A 13,792-nucleotide genomic window follows, 5' to 3' on the forward strand; every position below is an offset into this window, starting at 1 on the left:
ATCCCTGCACACCCCCATTGCCATGAGGCAGGACACATCAGGAAGTGAGCTTTCTTCTTCTTCTCCTTCTTTCCTTTTTTTTTTTTTTTTAAACCAGACAGGCCTGGATTTGAATCCTGGCTGTGCACGGGACCCATAGTTGCTTAACCTCTCTGACCTCGGTAGGATGTGTGTCAGGATTAGAGCTAGGATGCACCGAGTGCCCGGCAGCCTGGCGCTCGGCACAGAGAGACGCCCGGTGAGCGTCCGCTGTGAGGACTTTCTGAGTTGGGGCTACTTTTGTGGTCCTTTTTCCCATGTGTAAACCAGAGAGTTCTAAGATCTATTTAATGACCTATGTGACGATCTCGAGTGACTCGGTCATGGTCCTAAAGATAAGGAGTTCCCAGGTGCTGTTTCAGAGCAGTTGAAAGCAGTGTATTTTGTTTTGTTCTGATTTCCATTGTGGTATAGTTTTGTACACTGGGCTAGGAATTTCATGAGTCTTAAAATTGTTAATAACAAATGGTTTGAGTGTTTTGAGTCAAGGGAGCAGTTTCCTTTTGGCTTTTGTGGGGCTTTTTGGGGGCAGTTTTGAGTTGGGGATTTTTAATAGGGTTTCTTTTTAGTTGATTTGCTTTTTGTGGGAGAATGGGTGTTGTCCTTACATTTTCTCTTTTCTAAAAGCATTATTTTCCTCCCCCGCCCACTGTGTTTTTTCCCCTGTGAGTAGCCAGAAATAGTGATTCCAAATTGACATGGTCTCCTGGTTCAGTTACAAACACCTCTCTGGCTCATGAGCTGTGGAAGGTCCCTTTACCACCTAAAAACATCACTGCTCCGTCCCGCCCACCTCCGGGACTGACTGGTCAGAAGCCACCCTTGTCTACGTGGGATAACTCTCCCCTTCGTGTAGGTGGAGGATGGGGAAATTCTGACGCCAGGTACACCCCAGGTAAGACAAGCATGATGCTCGTGATGGTTTCTTGGGGTTCCTTTGCTGAACAGGAATAAGTACGCACAGCAAGTCCAACAGACGGATGTGCATTACCCAGTATAAAGTAGGGTTCGACCTTAGACGCGCGACTCCCAGCATATTGCCGTCTTCTGCAGTTTCTAAATTGTGAATCTTAAATTTACTTGGAATTAAACCTGGTTTACTTAAAAACATGTGGCCAAAGCCACACACACAGCCAGCGGTCGGGTTAATGTAATCGATATATCCTGTCTCTTTCGAAGTTTCCTAGAGCCTGAGAACATCTGCTCACTTCCTGCTCGTGGCAGCAGCGTGCTGCCCGGAGAGGCTGGGGAAGGTGGGAGCAGCCCCGCTGGGCCTGTTGGGTGGCAGCTTGGCCTGTATCCTTAGGGTGATGTCCCGTGTATTGTTTCAGCAGGGCCGTGCGAGAGTGGACGGGGGTGCTGGCCGTTAACAGTGCGGGGCCGGCATGCCCAGGAGGACCGCCCTCCCCCCCGCGCCGTCTCCTTTCTCTCCCTGCTCGGGACTCGCACGGGCTTAGGACTGGCGTTGTGCCCCCGCCCTGACGTGCATCCAGATCAAACGAGCTGTCTGCCAGTTCTACCAGTAAATCTGGTCCCAGTCTTCATTCTCCTCAGTCTCAGAACTGGAGCTGACTTTCTCCTCTCTAGCCTGAAAATAGTCAAACTTCACAGCAGTGTCCTGTCTTTAGGCAGGCGATCGGCTGAAAGAAAGCTTAGCAGTGTTTCCTTTGGGGGAAAGGTTTAAGGGACGGGGAGTGATTTAAATTCCAAGAAAGGATCCAAGCTGCTAGCCGCACATGAATGTAGTAGGTGCCCTGTGTGAGTGGTTCTTCCCGGGCCGAGGGCGCATCTGGTGCCAGCCACGTGGCCGGTAGCAGCACAGTGACAGGAGAGGGTCTGGTGCCCAGGGGTCCCACGCGCGGCGGCTGGTGGAGCCCAGTAAGGGTCAGCCAGGCCGAGCAGAGAGGATACATATGGCAAGGCGAGCCGCCCAGGAAAGCACGAGCGCTCCTTGCTAGAGACGGCGATGAGTGAGCCAGTGCAGGGAGCGACCAGGAGGCAGCGTCACAGAGCCGTCTTCCTCAGGCACGCCGCCGTGTTGGTGACGTACCTCGGGCGCTCACAGGAATGACTGGATCCTCAAGTTCTGCTGGGAGCGCGGGCGCCCTGGGGCTGAGCAGGAAGGCCAGTCTTGGAGCTCCCTGGGAGCCTGACAGACACAGAAGTGTCCAGTGATTGCAAGCCGGCTCTTCCTGATTGAAGTCCAGTGGGGACCCAGCGTTATAGCAGTTCCAGACAGTGATTCAGCGAGTCTCCACGGGACTCTGCTCGCCACCAGCGTACCCACCATCTGTCCCCACACACTGTTCAGTACCATTGACTGTGTTCCCGACTCTAACCCTTTCCCTCCTCCTGTCTTACTCGTTCCCTGACTGGAAGCCGGGACGACCTCCTCCCCTTCCCATTTTGCCCGTGCCCCACTCTTGCCCCGGCAACCATCAGTTCTTTCAGTGTATTTATAGGTCTGAGCTGGCTTTGTTCATTTGTAGTTTTTTTTTGAATTCCACAGACAAGTAAAATTGTACAGTATTTGCCTTTCTCTGTCTGCTGTGTTTCATTAGCATACAGTACCTTCTAGGTCCGTCCATGTTCTGCGTGGCAAGATCTCCTCCGTTTTATAGATATGCCACGTTTTCCTTGTCCATTTTTCTGTCGATGGACACTGATGGCAAGCTTTTAAATCCCTCGTGCATTCAGAGTTATCAGACCATACCTTAGATAATCACAGGGGCCTTTCCTCAGAGGTGCCATTTTGAGATAGTTTTAGCTTTATAAATGAAAAGATGGAAAAGGGATATGGCCTTTCACAGCCCTCCTGCCTGCCGTGACAAGCTGGCCGCTGTCCGAGCTCACTCTTCCCAGAGGCAGAGCCACCTGCCCTAGAAAGCCGTGCCTGCTCAGACTTCTGGCGTGAGGGCAGTCGGAGCCGCGGCGAGGTGACTCCAGGCAGAGGTGCAGGCAGTGGGAAGGGTAGGGGAGGGCACCGGGGGCCCGCGTGCTCCTCCCGCACAGGGGTCACTTGACTGAGATGTGTTTGTCCGAATGTCCTTCGTGCCTTAGCTGAGGAAAACTGACTTGTCCTTTGTCCCTAGGTTCCAGCTGGGGTGAGAGCAGCTCAGGGAGAATAACAAATTGGCTTGTTCTAAAGAACCTTACACCTCAGGTAAGAGCACCAGGCATCCTGGCCTAAAGGCATGTGCCAGGAGATAGGGGAACAGAGGGTTCCAGTCTGGTTTGAGAGGAGGTTCGACCTAGGCCTCCCTTGTGCTACCGAGTAGGCATCAAGGCGGGACCAAGGAAGTCACAGCGGGTGATCTTGCAGGTGATCTTTGGATGCTTCAGGCAGGCTGTGGTCTGAGCCAGTTTGTTTCCACTATAAAACGTGCACGCAGCCGACCAAAATAGATGCCTCGGTCTCACCGCAGGGGCACTGATGGCGTAGGCCTGGGCTAGGGTTAGGCCTGCGCTCTCCCGCAGGTGGTCCTTGTGCTGCAGTCGAGAAACCCTGGTCTGCCCTGGTAGATGAGAACATCTCCTTAGGCCCTGGACCACCCCTCCTCTGGAGGCTGGATGTTAAGAGCCCACCCCCTCCTCTCCCAGGGAGCAGTGCCTTGATGAATCCTGTCCTCAGGGCAGGGAAGAGAGAAGACATGAAGCCACAGCAGGGCATGGCTAACTAAGGAAGTGGGGATCTGGGGAATGTCCCGGAGTCTAGAGGCCACAGAGGTATGGCTCTGGGAGCAGTGGAGGTGGGGAGGGGGGCACTGGACCCCGTCAAAGCAGTGAGGCCCAGTGAAGAGTGGCAGCAGAAGTGAAGAACCTTGGGCAGGAAAGAGGAGCAGAGTCCCAGCCTGGGACGACCTCCCCCGATGGTCCGCGTGGCGGCGCATCTAATCGGCGGCTCCCCACGCTCTGTTTCCTAGATCGATGGCTCAACTCTGCGTACTCTGTGCATGCAGCATGGCCCACTGATAACATTCCACCTGAACCTCCCACATGGAAATGCTTTGGTCCGTTACAGTTCAAAAGAAGAGGTAGTGAAGGCACAAAAGTCTCTGCACATGTAAGTTGGATATCTGGTGCCTGCCACCTGGAAAGTGCCCTCGCGATTGGAAGGGTTTGGGTTCCCTTGTGTGTGGAAGCACAGCCGGTGACACTGTGTGTCATCCCTGGGCTGGTGCTCAGAGTCCTGCCGTAAGATTGCTTCGTGAGGTGGCAGCCTCGCTCTGTCTTGGATTCCAAGGTCAGTCCTCCTAAGGAGAAGCGCTGCCCCTCAAAATGGCCCTAGAAAATCTCTTAGATCACCTGTAGGAGACCAAAAGCCATGATCCATCTGGATACCACAGCCCTACGTGTGGGGCGGGTGTGGCTCTGGGTCCGAGAGAGCCCTGGGCCACGTGTGCCGCTGCCGGCCCCCTTGGCTTTCGAGCAGAGGCAGGGGGCACCCCTCGCTTCGAATCAGACCCTTCAGACGCCCTGAGTCTTCACTGCGTCCCGTGTCTCTTCCCTCCAGGTGTGTATTGGGGAACACTACTATTCTTGCTGAGTTTGCCAGTGAAGAGGAGATCAGCCGTTTCTTTGCACAAAGTCAGTCTCTGACCCCTTCTCCTGGCTGGCAGTCTCTCGGGTCCAGCCAGAGCCGGCTGGGCTCCCTCGACTGTTCCCACTCGTTCTCCAGCCGGACCGATCTCAATCACTGGAATGGTGCTGGGCTGTCGGGAACTAACTGTGGAGACCTTCACGGCACTTCACTCTGGGGGACCCCACATTATTCCACAAGCCTGTGGGGTCCTCCCAGCAGCAGCGACCCCCGGGGAATTAGCAGCCCATCCCCCATTAATGCTTTTCTTTCTGTTGACCACCTGGGTGGGGGTGGAGAGTCCATGTAACGTGTAGATGTAGACTCACGAACTGTGACCTCAAGAAGCGAAAGAAAGGAGCACTAAGTTGGGCTCGCCGCCTGCAGCCAGGGGCCACCTGTGGGAACAGCTCTTCTCTGCACATTTTCCACTTTGTTTTCCCTGAAACATATCAGTTTGAATACTTGAATCATGCAGGCCAATATTATAATGTGAAAAGGTATCTTATCTATTTACACTCCCAAATAGCGCCATACATGCTAAACCGTGTAGAATGAGCTCACTCGTGTATATTCATCATGTTTAGCCTTTGGGTTCTTTTCTTCTTTCCTCCCGGCCCCTTCCCTGTTTCTCTCCCCGTCCTTCACCTGCTGTTTCCCTTTTTTTTTTTTTCTCCTCCTCTCTTTCTTTTTTCTTTTTTCTTTCTTTCTTTCTTTTTTTTTTTTTTTTTTTTGCAAAACCATTTTTTTGGGCTGATAATGTATGAGCTTTTAACTTTGCACTGAATGATGTTCTCTCGTCTAATCGGCAATATGGGGGGGCAGCTGTTCCAGTGTAAATGTTTACTCAAGGATGTTCTTAAAGGTGTGCGCTCTCTACTATGCCTTGATGTTTGCCTACCTTACTGTGGTGTCGTGGAGTTTAAAAGACCGAGTTCTGATGCTGACTTAGGACTATTAATGAAAGTATTGCACCAGTGTTTTCATGTTCTAAAACTAAAGAATTTCGCTCTGCAGTTTGAAAAACTGTGGCCACAGCTGTGACTTGCAGCCCCCCTGCCACCCAGGACGGGCCCTGCACTTTGAATAGGCTTTCCATTTTGTTTTGAAGGTTCTCACGGTGAACCTTCTTGTTTACAGATTTTTTTGTTTGTTTTTTGAGAAAAAAAAAATGTTTACTCTTCCATCATTTAAAAAAAATTTAAAAGACAAAAAAAAAAAAAAAAACAATGGAGGATGATTTACAAGATGCTTTCTATCTCTGGGAAAAAGGAGCAGCATTTGGCCATGTTCTTTTGTTTTCTATTCCTGTCCTAAATCCAAGAGCATGGTTCTCAGGAAAACCAGTTCCCCAGTTAGGAAAAAAAAAATTTTAAAAATAAAAAAATAAAAAAAAATCTCCTTGTAGTTTCTTATAGGAAAAAACAGAAAACCCCAACTTTTAGCACTGATACTACATATTGCTCTGTTAAAGAATTTTCTCTGCCAAAAAAAAGAAAAAAACAAAAAAACAAATGCTTAAAGCTGGAGTTGACATTCTGCTTTCAGACGCTGTCTTTTTATTAGTGAGTGATGATGGTTTGCTAATAATCAATAGGTGATAATTTTTTGTAACCCCATCAAGTGGCTCTCTCTGTTTCTGCTCTCCTGTGACTGTGTTAATGTTGAACTGTTGTACCTTAAAGCCGAAATCAGTAACTATGCATACTGTAGCCAAGGTATTGGGCTTACAGAATTGTTCGTTGTATAAAGAAAATTTTAAATGTTGTTGCAAACTAACGAGTTACACCATTTTTAAACCTGTTTTCCTCCTCGCCCCCTTTTTTTGCCCACAAATGGTATTATAATGCTTGCTTAGTCAAAGAAGACGGGCCAGACAAGGGTAAACATTTTAACAGCGCAGAATTTGCCATCATTTCATTGCCTTGATCTAACTGTTTGTGTCCTAAGATGCAAAAGAAGTCAGTGGCTTTTAACTGTTTACAAATAGAATGTGATTGTAAAATGTACAGTTTGGTTGTGTTTGAATTATGAAATCCCTCTCGATATAATAAACCATGACTTTTTGGCTGCTCAACATTAATTGTCTCTTTTTTGTGAATTTCTTTGTACGCTCTTTTTTACAATGAACGTTTCAATGTTGCTGTATATGAGGGTCCTCATAGAGCAACCGAGTACAAATCTAAGCAAATATTTGAACATTCTATCCGAACTTCTCCACAATTTCACCCTGAAATAATGTGAGAACGATGGGAAACTGTAGCTTGCTCCTTCCTACCCTCTCTGAGCATCTTTGGGATCTTATTGCTCAAAGCTCTCCTGTGACTTCATCTTCCCCACCATTTGTGCCCATCTCAAGCCTCAGCAAGAGACCATTTGGAACATGAAGCTTAATGACTTGCCAGTGTTCTAGTGTTAAACTCTCATACCTCTGTTACAAAATAAGAAAATGCCACAACCTGGACCGGCCTTTTCCTCCCCCCTCACGGCCCTCTCCTGACCGTGGGAGCTCGGGGGCAAAACCTGTGTGTGTATCCCAGTGTGTGACTTCAGATCCTGCTCCGGCTTGCCAGGGGTGAGCTAATGTTGGACACCTTCCTATAAGCAACTGTTGTTCAATGCATTCAATGTATATTGACTTCCATACTGGTTTTTCCAAAAACCAAAGGTAGCTTTGAAAAACCACGTTTGGAAATGTTGGGAACGTTAAGCTGATTGACCTTTTGGGGCTTTGAGTAGTATATAATTGAATTCATAACTGCGTTAATTGTATTGTTAAAAGTGTTTGGGAGTTTTTTGCGCTTGTTATGTGGAAAATAAAGTGTTTGATTTAAAAAATTAAAAAGTGGTTTTCATTTTTGCCTAATCCTTAAATCATTACAGCTCTACTCCCTAAGTGGCCATATGACTCCTAAGTCCACCATAACCTCTCTCAGCTGCTCGGGCCTTTGTCCCTGCCACTCTTCTGACCTCGATGTTCCCCTAGCCAGATGTCCTCGAGTCACCGGCCACCTGCAGGAGGCGGTCTAGACACTTCCACACATCCAGTCTTGCATTGCTCCCAAGTTCAGCTCACAGCAGCCACATGGCTTCTGCAACCCTGGATGCGTGGTGGGCTCTGGCCATTGGACCGTGAGAGAACGTGCACCTGCGGTCCAGCCGACTGACAGGGAAAGACAGACTTCAGGTGATCCTAGGACCTGAGCAGTCCATAGGCTGAACCCAACTCATGGACCCTCATTACATTACCCCATCACCAAACCACCCTGGTTTCCACTGACTTCCTAGGTTTTTCTTTTCTTTTATTTTTTAAGGATTTTATTTATTTATTTGACAGAGAGATCACAGGTAGGCAGAGGGAGAGGAGGAAGCAGGCTTCCCACTGAGCATAGATTCCGATGATCCGGGACCCTGAGATCATGACCTGAGCCGAAGGCAGAGGCTTAACCCACCGAGCCACCCAGGCGCCCACTTCCTAGGTTTTAAAACCAACTTTTAAAGTTAATTTCTTGATGAAAGAAAATTGGCCACGTTGCCATGTGGAAAATCAGTGTCCCTTGCCATACACAAACAGGAGCTATCAAAAACTCAGGGACATAAGAATTTCCTTAGTTCTGGTGTATTCAGTCCAATTTGGTTAAAAGTTAAAGGGGGAAATCAGAAAGTTGGGGAGAGAGAGAGAGACATCCGGCCCAACACAGCCAACTCATGGCCCGGGCAAAACATTATTTGCACATGATGCAACGTTACTTCCTTTGACTAAAAATCTCTCAGGTTATCGTCACCCCGGGGGTCATTCCTCTGCACTCAGTAGAACCCCTGCACCCCCTGCCCCACTCTGCTGCCCCCCACCAGCTCAGTGCCCTGGGCCCTGCTGGCTTCCTGTCCATCCAGCAGCACTTCTGACCCTCGCTGCCCTGTAGCCTTCCGGCGGGGGCATTGGTGAGGGCGGGCTGCTCCTCTCCCAGCCCTTCATATGCCTCACAAGGGGCCTGGGGACCTCCTCCTCCCCCGGTCACAGCCTTTGGGAGCAGTCCCTCCGTGCAAGACTTGCTGAGGCCAAACGGAATCGGTCCCTCCCCCGTGGCGCAAGGACCAGCCCAAGCTCTGTCAGGTGGTGCGCAGGGAGGGGAGAGTTTGTAGGAGCGCGGGGAAGGAAACTGGGTCTGAGCCATCCTGCTGTCCTAGAAAGGCAGCCGGCTGGGTGGTGTGTGTGAATGGTGGTAGGGAAAGAGGTTGCACCAGAAAGAGGCTTGCTGAAAGAGACCCTAGGATAGACCTTGGGAGAGCACAGCCAGGTGAGCACGGGCAGGGGAGGGGAGTGCGAGATGCCCGCAGGAGCCAGGCTTGGAAGAGGCAGGGAACAGGGTTTCTGGAAATCAGAAGCCTAGGGAGGGTAGACGGGAAGTTCCAAATCCAGATTGAGAGTGGGGTTTCAGAATAACCAAGACAGAATCTGAGATGGTTAATTTTATGCCTCAGCTTGACCAGGGAGGGCATGGCCAAGGACTGGTCTGGAGATTTCTGCGAGGATGTTTTGGATGAGACTGATGTTTAAATCAGTAAACTTTGAGTAGAGCTGATTGTCTTTCATGTGGGTAGGCCTCATCCAATCAGTTGAAGGCTTGGCTAGAACAAAAAAGCTGATGTCCCCTGAACAAGAGGGAATTGAGAAGACAGCCTTTGGATTTGAACTGCATCATCTTCCTGGGGCTCCAGCATCCTGGACTACCCTGCAGGTTCTGGACTTATCAGCCTTTATAATCACGTGAGCCCATACCTTAAAAAAGATCTGTTTCTCTCTACATACACACATACTGTCGTTCCTGATTTTCTGGAGAACCTTGATGAATGAAACCCAGAGTGAGACTGTTCTCAGAAAGCCACAGAGCATGTGGAAGCTGGGTCAGAGCTGCTGCTGAGTTACTGGTCGTGGAGTAGTTAGGAAAACAGTGTTTATCAAAACCGAAACAGGTTCAAGTGTCTGTCTCCAGTGGGTTGTGGTTTCCGGAAAAGATGGATTGTGTTTTTGGCTCTATTGATCTGCCCCCACTCCAAGAGCATTTACTACTACTACTACTACTACTACTACTACTACTACTACTACTTTCTCCCCTCCTCCTCCTCCTCCTTCTTCTTTTTCTTCTTCTTCTTTAAGACTTATTTATTTTAGAGAGAGAGAGAAAGAGAGCACAAGCAGGAGAGGCAGAGGGAGAAGGAGAGAATCGCAAGCAGACTGCACAGAGCGCAGAGGCTGACTTGAGGCTCAACTTCACAACACTGAGATCAATGACTTGAGCTGAAACCAAGACCTGGACACTTAACTAACTGTGCCCCCCACGTGCCCCCCATTGGACACTTAAAAAAATATTTATCAGAAAGAGAATGAGAGTGTGCACAAGCAGGGGGAGCTGCAGGCAGGGGGGCAAGTGGGTTCCCTGCTGAGCAGGGAGCCTGACATGGGATTCAATCCCAGGACCTGGGATCATGACCTGAGCTGAAGGCAGACACTTAGCTCAACCAACTGAGCCACCCAGGCGTCTCCTCATGGGACAATTTTTTTAAAAAAAATTTGACAGAGATCACAAATAGGCAGAGAGGCAGGCAGAGAGCGGGAAGCAGGCTCCCCACCAAGCAGAGAGCCGATGAGGGGCTCCATCCAGGACCCCAAGATCATGAGCCCAGCCAAAGGCAGAGGCTTTAATCCACTGAGCCATCCAGGCGCCCCTCACTGGACATTTTTAATGCATGGTTTACTATGTATCAAATATGCTTCCATATAACCTCATTTTTTTTTTAAAGACAAAAAAAAAAAGACTCTCTTTGTCAGTCTTGCATTATAGTGTTGAAAGTACCTTGCAAGCAACATTTTTGTGACTTAAACTTTGTAACAGTTCTGGCGGGGAGTGGCCTTAAAGCCGCCCAACCAGCCTCTGCAAGAGCACAACCTTCTGTTGCTGTGGGTTTTCTAGCCTTTAGGTCTAAGCGACGGCAAGGTCTTTTAGCCCCAGACGTACTTTGGACGCAGTTGCCTGTAAGTGGAGAAAACGGCCACCAGGGGGCGCACCACGACTTCCTTTTTCTGGAAGAAGCCTTGAGAAGCTACTTAAGAGAGATTAGCTAACAGGCTTTCCCACGCGATCCTACTGAAACCTTTGAAAAGACAAAACAACAACAACAACAAAACCACGGTCAAAAATTTGTATAGGGCGCCTGGGTGGCTCAGTGGGTTAAGCCGCTGCCTTCGGCTCAGGTCATTATCTCAGGGTCCTGGGATCAAGTCCCACATCTGGCTCTCTGCTCAGCAGGGAGCCTGCTTCCTCCTCTCTCTCTCTCTCTCTCTGCCTGCCTCTCTGCCTGCTTGTGATCTCTCTCTGTCAAATAAATAAATAAAATCTTAAAAAAAAAATAAAAAAAAAGAAAATTGGATTAAAAAAAAATTGTATAAAGGGGGACGCCTGGGTGGTTCAGTATCAGTATGGTGATACCCCAAAGAGAATGTATTGATATGAATCCCCATTGCCCGCAGGAAAAAAACCCTGCTTTTTAAAGATTTTATTTATTTCAAGAAAGAGAGAGAACCTGAGGTGGGGAGGGGCAGAGAGAGAGAGAGAATCTTAAGCAGACTGTACACCAGTGCAGAGCTCGACTTGGGGCTCGATCTCACAGCCCTGAGATTATCACCTGAGCTGAAAATCAAGAGTTGGACACTTAACCAGTAGAGCTACCCACGTGCCCCAAGATTTTTTTTTTAATCAACTCTACCCCCAGCATGGGGCTCAAACTCAACCCCAAGATCAGGAATCACCTGCTCTACCAACTGAGGCAGACAGGTACCCCAGGAAAAAAATAATTTTTTAGATTACTGCTTAAAAGAGGAGACAGCTAGACCCAGGGAAGCCTTTCTCCTGGAAAACCCTTCTAAATTTTTGCCAAAAAATAAAAGTACACTTACACACCCAAGGTTCCAGGAACAGAAGGAGGAATGTAAACATGTGGGAGAATGAAATCCCAGTGGAGTGTGTCATAGGGAATTCATCCTGCTGACAGTGGGAAGACTTGTGAGTCAAGATTCTGGCAGGAAAGAGAGATCACGCTCAAAAGAACTTAATTAAAGATAATTTCAGGGACGCCTGGGTGGCTCAGTTGGTTAAGCAGCTGCCTTCGGCTCAGGTCATGATCCCGGCGTCCTGGGATCGAGTCCCACATCGGGCTACTTGCTCCGCAGGGAGCCTGCTTCTCCCTCTGACTCTGCCTTCCACTCTGTCTGCCTGTGCTCGCTCTCACTCTCTCTCTCTCTTACAAATAAATAAATAAAATCTTTAAAAAAAAATAAAGATAATTTCATAAAGAGACAGTTTATTGAGACTCATGCAGCATTAGTAGCCCCAGAGAATGCTGGTGAAGCACCTATAGTTTGTCTCTTATGGGAGCAGTTACTCCTAGGCTGAAAAGGATTAGGGAATAATCTGCAGAGCTATGGCCTGAAGGGATGAAGCCACCGCCAGCCCCAGCAGGGGCATTGAGGGAACAGGGCTGGTGTGTGGGGCAAAGGGAAGCATGAAACCCTCAGCTACCCATCCCAGCCTCTGGTCTCCTTCTGGTGCCTCTCATTGGCCAAATTTAACTGGATGCCAGATAGCAAAGGAGGCCAGGTGATATAGCCCATGCGACTCAGCTTCCTGGGCCACAGAGCCCAGAAGGCAGAGCAGAAAAATGATCTAGGGTGGGCAACGTGGTTGAACAGTGGAAATTAACCATCTCCCTCTGGATGGCTGCGGAGGAGGAACTATGGGAGTTGAGGCTAGCCGGGATACCGGAATGGAACGAAGGCAAGAAATTAGAGCAGTCTGAACAGGACTGTGGTGTAGAGATGAGGGAGAAGCTAAATGCAGGAGGGAGAACCCAGGAGATCGACTTGGCTCTGTGAAGAGGGAAAGAGAGGAATCTCTCCTTCTCCCAGAATTTTTTGTTTTGCGAGCTGCTACTACCTTGGCGGGAGTCCTAGAGGATAAGAGTGGGTTTCCTGTTGGAGGGGGTAGCAGAGAGTTTGGCTTGGGTCTTGGTGAGTCAAGGAGCTTGGTGAAGAGCCCAGTGGAGACATCCATATCCAGTTGGCAGCTGGGTGAACACTATGTATGGACACTATGTTTCTTTATTGCTCTATCCTTAGCTCCTGGCCTGGCACATAGTAGGTATTCAGAAAATATTTGTTCCCTGCAGCCTAAGCTGCCATTCCTGGGGCAGCTGGGCCTCAGCTGGGGGTTGTCTTCTGATTCTTAGCCTCCCCCTAGGCAGCAGTTCTGGGGACACTTGGTGAGATAGTCCAACTGCACTGGATTCTTTTCCATAGTGAACCAGGTCAGTTCCAGGACCCACAAAGATGCTGTCTTGGGTTTGTGGCCTGGGCTCTGCCTGAGCCATTCCGTGGGTGGAGTGGATGGCAAGGAGACTTCCTTCACAGGCCACATCTTCAATTTCAGCAGAGATGTGCTGAGGAGGGGAATTTTCCATGGTGATGACATGGGCGTTGCTGATGTCATCTCGGCACCGCAAGAAATCAACAGACTCTCAGATGAAATATTAACGCTGGGGGCTAAAGTCAGACATTGGAAGCACCTGTCCCAATCTTCATCCCAGGGAACAAACAGCTTAGAGCCAAATGAAATCTGCGAAAGGCAGAGTGCCATCACGGAAACTTGAATAAAATCGAGCGAGGGCAATTGATGGCCATCAACTCGCAGTGGCGGTATTACAGAATGTCCACGAACAGGAAAGGGCAGAAATTATTCACAGGCACCAAAAAAATTAAATGGCTGAGAAAAAAAGAGTAAAGAACTACAAAACCTGTTACAGAACAAAGACCCTGGAATCAGAGTCGCTAGTAACTCTAAAATTCAGGATCTGCCAAAAACCCACTCAAGTTCCACAAGTGAAAAAGCAGAGTCCGCCAGGAAAACTGAAGAACTTGAGAACAGCGTATAACACCTAAGAGACAAACCAGCTTTTGTAGACGTCTCGAGGAGAGAACAGGCGTTAACTAACAGGGGCGCCGCCGCCCCGGAGCGAGAAAGCTCCCGGGCGTGTGGGCGGGGCTAAAAGGAGTCCAATAAATCGTTCCGCAGGCCGAGGTGGCGGGGAAATTGTCCAATCAGCGACTGGGCCGACGGGCCA

General features: G+C 49.2%; 1 protein-coding gene across 12 annotated transcripts in view; it reads left to right on the forward strand.

Annotated features, from left to right (window-relative positions):
• TNRC6A (trinucleotide repeat containing adaptor 6A) overlaps nucleotides 1-7,463 on the forward strand; it is a 104,624-nt gene extending 97,161 nt beyond the window's left edge. For 10 of the 12 annotated variants that reach the window (XM_059155162.1, XM_059155165.1, XM_059155163.1 and 7 more), the window contains 4 exons: nucleotides 713-934; nucleotides 3,132-3,202; nucleotides 3,963-4,102; nucleotides 4,553-7,463. In XM_059155162.1, the coding sequence (XP_059011145.1) occupies nucleotides 713-934; nucleotides 3,132-3,202; nucleotides 3,963-4,102; nucleotides 4,553-4,928 (809 nt within the window). In that variant the 3' untranslated portion in view covers nucleotides 4,929-7,463. Of the gene's footprint in view, nucleotides 1-712; nucleotides 935-1,370; nucleotides 2,579-3,131; nucleotides 3,203-3,639; nucleotides 3,766-3,962; nucleotides 4,103-4,552 lie in introns of those variants that run through there. The other 2 variants (XR_009349334.1, XM_059155170.1) reach the window with 2 other exon arrangements.
• Nucleotides 7,464-13,792: the final 6,329 nt, after the last annotated feature.

The sequence above is a fragment of the Mustela lutreola genome, chromosome 17, assembly GCF_030435805.1.
Source record: "Mustela lutreola isolate mMusLut2 chromosome 17, mMusLut2.pri, whole genome shotgun sequence".
NCBI lineage: Eukaryota > Metazoa > Chordata > Mammalia > Carnivora > Mustelidae > Mustela > Mustela lutreola.